Source organism: Quercus lobata, chromosome 6 (assembly GCF_001633185.2).
Source record: "Quercus lobata isolate SW786 chromosome 6, ValleyOak3.0 Primary Assembly, whole genome shotgun sequence".
NCBI lineage: Eukaryota > Viridiplantae > Streptophyta > Magnoliopsida > Fagales > Fagaceae > Quercus > Quercus lobata.
This window is the reverse complement of record NC_044909.1, coordinates 50,070,020-50,075,275: the sequence shown is the minus strand read 5'-3', so window position 1 is coordinate 50,075,275 and position 5,256 is coordinate 50,070,020. Positions and strand designations below refer to the sequence as shown.

The window sequence follows — 5,256 nt, the reverse complement described above, 5'->3', positions numbered from 1 at the left end:
TTTATATGACATGAATTCGGTTTGCATGTCATTTTTTTTTTTTTTTTTACATACATATATCAACATTTCAACCCATCAATCGATGTTATATTTAAAAGTATAAGGACTAAAGTAAATCATTTTAAGATATAAGAACAATTTTGAAACATAAATCAAATATTAAGAATTAAATATATATATATATATATCCAATTTTCCTCAAAAAAAAAAAATATATATATATATATATACATCCAACTTAATATATACAAAAATGCCCGTGCTTTACCTTCTAGTTTATTTCTCGCTTGAATTACCACAACTTTTTGTTTTTTTGTTTTTTGTTTTTGCTGAAGAATTACCACAACTTATGCTGTTATGCACACAAAAAATTACAATTCATGTACAAAATGACAAAAACACACTAAAAAAAAAAAGCTTTCTACTGTTTGGGTTTTTTCCCCCTCTTTCTTTTGAGAAGAATACTGTTTAGGTTGATCATTAGATGAGCTAAGTTGTTGCAAAGATTACCTATAGCTCATGGCTAGAATGGTTTCACAAAATATATATATATATATATATATATATGGATTTTAATAATGTGTGTCATCGGAATTGAAAAAAATTTGCCAATTTTTTCAATTTTCAATAAAAAATTTTGAAAAATAGATTTGTTAATGTGTGTCCTAAGCCTCTAAGGATATACATTAACTGGACCTTTTATATATATATATATATATATATTTTTTTTTTTTTTTTTAATTGTGAATTTATGAGGGATGAAGCTGAGGGCAAGGAAATAATTAATATTAACCCAAAAAAGAAGGCCATTGAATAAGAAAGACGTTAAAAACTTTTTAGAAAGCAAAGCTGGCACTGCAAAGCGCTCTGATTATCGCTATTTTTGGCATCAATTCGGGATCAGAGCTAACCAAAGTCAAAAATCCTCTCTCTCTCTCTAATCCCATTTTCAAAAGCATCCAAAGTTGATCTATCGGTATCAACCTGGTAGTTGGTTGTTTAAGCATCTACGCCTTTTGAGGAGAGCTACCTCTCTCTCTCTCTCTTCTATATATACCTCTCTTTGTCACTATTGTTTCTTGTGCAGTAGTAGTAGTTGCAGTAGTAGTAAATTCAAAAGCAGAGCTCTGTGTTTGTATATATTTTACTTTTTGCAACCACCTAGGCTAGAAGAGAGGAAGAAGTAAAAAGAAGAAGAATATGGAGGTTCGGTCCAGCAGAAGAGGCAGAGAAAGAGAGAGCAGCCCAGATAGGGTCAAAGTCTACAACATGCATCCAAGGGTGGTCAAACCCATCAAAAAAGTCCAAGTTGTTTACTATCTCTCAAGAAATGGCCATCTTGAACACCCACATTACATGGAAGTCACCCATTTAGTCAATCAACCTCTTCGTTTAAGAGGTATTATTCCAAAAATCATTTATTTCCTGCTTCTGTAAATTTGGTGTACAATGTTATTGGCAATGTTACTTATTTTTTTCCTGTTTTGTCATGTCAAATTAATAGATGTAACGGAAAGGCTTACTGTACTTAGAGGCAAAGGCATGCCCTCTCTATATTCCTGGTCTTGTAAAAGGTACATACATTATTGATCTCTTTACTCTCTGCAGTGAGATTGAACTGAGCCTCTTAAAGAACTAAAGGGTTTGATTGCTTATTTTTAATTAGGAGCTATAAGAGTGGGTATGTGTGGAACGACTTGGCTGAGAATGACATAATTTACCCATCTGAAGGAGCTGAGTATGTGCTTAAAGGGTCTGAACTAGTTGAAGGTTGCTCTGGTTTGTCACTTTTCAAAACCCAAAACCATGCATTTTGATTTTTGTGTTGGTATTTATCAAATTCTTTACCATTTGAACACAATGGCATTGCTTCTTTACTTTTCCTTGCAGAAAGATTTCAACAGCTTCATATAAACAACGGGCAACAGATTATTCAAGAACCAAATTACCACCCAAAGCGCAAACAGCTAGCACCAAGTCCAAGCCCACAAAGAGAACAAGAAGACCAGGAATACGAAGAGTTCGAAGAAGAGGAAGAAGAATACGAAGATGGAGAGAAGGCAAGCTATACCAGCTCCACCACACCACACTCTCGCTGCTCCAGAGGCGTCTCCACTGACGAACTCGAAGACCATGAAACCCAACCACCACCACCACCCCCACCACCAAAGAAAAACCCTACTGATCATCAGTACACTCTAATCGACTCGTCGTATATCTCTGACAAAGCCAACCAAATCAGCAACAACAACAACAACAACAACAACAACTCCTCCAAACGATTTCAGGACAACCCAGTTGGCGGCAACCAAAGCAAACGATTCGAAGGTGGTGACAGAGTTGTCAACCAAAGCAGCAGCAGCAGCAACAACAACTCGAAACGATTCGAAGATGGGGACCCAGTTGGGAACGAGTCAGCACAGACTCGGAACTCGGTCCTGCTCCAACTCATTGCGTGTGGTGGCTCTAATAAATCAAAGGGTGGACCGAATGTGAAGCATCAAGTTTCAGTGAAAAAGAGTGTGAGCCTTCACAAAGGTGTTGTATGCAAGAGTGCAGTGAAGGTAGGAGAGGAAGATTATTTGATAAGGTACATGTCTGAGAACCCAAGGTTCGGGAATTTTCAGTCAGAGGAGAAAGAGTACTTCAGTGGCAGCATTGTTGAGTCGATGACTGAGGACCGGCCTATTGGGGTTAAACCGGTGCTCAAGAAATCCAGTTCTTTTAACGAAGAAAGGTCAGTGAGTTTTTCATTTAAACTTGTCGCCTATGAACTGTTTTTCATAGTTTTAAACACATTAAAATAGTGATTAAAGTTTGAAATCTCTAAGTGTGTATGATAAACACTGCTACGCAAATAAATGTCTATTGGTTTTAATTTGATTCATAGTCCATACGTGAGTAATGTGACCTAGTGGCATGAATATTCACATTAAAACCATATATTATAATCTGTTAGGGAATTTGGATTTCTTGGCTTTCTATATGATATAATGGGAAAACTTGTTACATATTTGTGTGCATCCACACAAAACGTGTAATATGCCTATTAATTAGGGCTAAGGTTTAGGCAGCAAAACTCATAAAGAAAAAGATATTTGTTACTATGCGTTCGTTTGGGTTGGTTGTTTGTAGTTGCCTTTGGCGTTTTGGACCAGTGTGTCACGCATTGTTCATGGACCAGTCGGACTAGGAAAAACACAAGAAGTTAATTATACAGTATTTTCAGCTTTAAAAATTATTTTGCTACTGTATTTTCAGTAATAAATTTTCAATTTTCAATCAAATAAGTGACATTCAAACAAACCAATAAATATATAACCCTTTTTTAAAGTAGAAATGATAGGGTTGTTTTTTTTTTTTTTTTTGGGAAATGATGATAGGGTTGTTTTATGAGTCTAGCTAGTTTTTTTTGTCAATTCTTATAGGGACACCCTTTATTGCACATTGTGTAATAATTTGCCCAAGTGTGGATTATATCACCTAGACATAGGTAAAGTAATTTAATCATTACTTCCCAAATTTATGACAAAAAGTGTGTCATTGAACATTTTTTTTTCTTTTTAACATAAAACTGCTTAAACTTATAATTTTTCTATAAAGCATATTTGACTTTAACAATTCAAAATGGATTTTACTCATGTGTGCTATTATTTTCCATTTCTAAAAAGAATTTTTTTAAAAATTAAAAAAATAATGACAATTTTTTCATTCTTAAAAAAATGTTTCTAAAAATAAAAAGTTTAATGTATACATCAAGAACACATATTAACAGTATCCATCTAAAATTAATAAGAATTTTTATTTCTTTTATTCTTTCTCTCTTTGACTTGTCAAAATTTTGTGTACGTTGACTAATGATTAATGCCTTATTATCACTCAAAAAGAAAACATTCAAATTTTGTCTTATCGTGGTATTTATCATGTTAGGAGCAACAAGGCAGAGTTGGTGGAAGCGGTGGAGGAAGAGAAAAGAGAAAAGGCATCAGTGAAAAGTAAATGTATCCCTCGTAAGAAATCTTCTGCTTCATCGAAACCAACCAAGAAATGACGTATCTCTGTCCCATTCAGTAAAGCCGTTGGATTTGTAATAATTTCAGAGTTTACTTTGGGCCTAAATTGTATAATTACGAGAACTGTGGGTGCTTTGAAAAGTTGATAAAAAAGTAGTAAAATCTTAGGGGTTGTTGAAAGTGAAAGGATTGGTCCGATTCTCTGTGTCCTTTGATTTGGTTGCAGAAATCATATGCCCGGCCATACTCTCTGTCTTTGAGTGCTAGCTTTTATTAATATTTAATGGGACGTTGATAATCTTTCGTTGTTGGACTGTAATATCATTTACCACGATGGTGAATCACGTGCAACCATGTTGTTTGGCATTGTTTTTTTTTTTTTTTTTTGGCATTGTTAATGTGAGCACAGTTACTTATCTTGAGCATCGAATCTCTAGTTTAGCTTGTGATTTTGTTGAGAAGTTCATGGATTTGGGCATGATTGTAAAAAATAGAGTGGCCTATCTTGAGTGCATAATTTGATAAGGTCTCAATTAATAAGTCTCTAATAAAATTAGATATAGCTAGAGTGAACAAAAACAAGCCAATAAGACAATTGAGAGATTACAAAAGATTTCCAGCTTAGTACGAAGTTTAAGGAATTCTAAGTTACAAAAATTACTTTATGAGTTTAGATAAGCTTTTTTTGTTCAATTTATTTTTCTTATTATTTAAAAATGCGGTTGTAATCTAAAAAATGTGATATCTAAGAAAATTGCAACTTCCCTTTTATAATGAAAATAAGTTAAACCAAACAAGATGCTAGATTATATATTTTTCTCCTAAGTTTCCTATATATGCTTCCCTTTTGCAAGTGATTGTTATTATAATGGGTCACTTGTCTAAACATCCTTAACCAAGAGTAATTATTTTTGGTCATCTTATATGGTAGTTGCTTTTTTTTTTTTTTCATCTTTATTGATTGTGTGTCATGTAATGATGTAATCTCTACATCTTAAGGGGATAGTTACTTGTTGACATAAAGCATCGCTATTATATTAGAGATAAAATTTTATAACTTCTCAGGTGACAACACCACTTTTAAATGGATACACAACTAAAACCACTTAATTTTGTTGTGCAACAATTACATCAAGTGACACAAGCTATTATGAAAAAAGGTGTAAAAAACTTGTGTCACTAGATTTATTGGATAACTTGAGTGAGTGTTATTAGCTCTTTCAAACAATTGTCTTCTCAACAC

General features: G+C 33.5%; 1 protein-coding gene across 2 annotated transcripts; it reads left to right on the top strand.

Moving 5' to 3' along the window:
* Window positions 1-1,100: 1,100 nt before the first annotated feature.
* Window positions 1,101-4,334, top strand: LOC115950587 (protein UPSTREAM OF FLC). 2 transcript variants are annotated; one of them, XM_031067790.1, is made up of 5 exons: window positions 1,101-1,399; window positions 1,505-1,574; window positions 1,667-1,770; window positions 1,891-2,737; window positions 3,931-4,334. In XM_031067790.1, exons 1-5 carry the CDS (start codon window positions 1,201-1,203, stop codon window positions 4,049-4,051), a joined length of 1,341 nt encoding a protein of 446 aa, XP_030923650.1. In that variant the 5' UTR covers window positions 1,101-1,200; the 3' UTR covers window positions 4,052-4,334. The 2 variants fall into 2 exon arrangements, with proteins under 2 accessions (XP_030923650.1, XP_030923649.1); XM_031067789.1 differs by having other exon boundaries at window positions 1,667-1,779.
* Window positions 4,335-5,256: the final 922 nt, after the last annotated feature.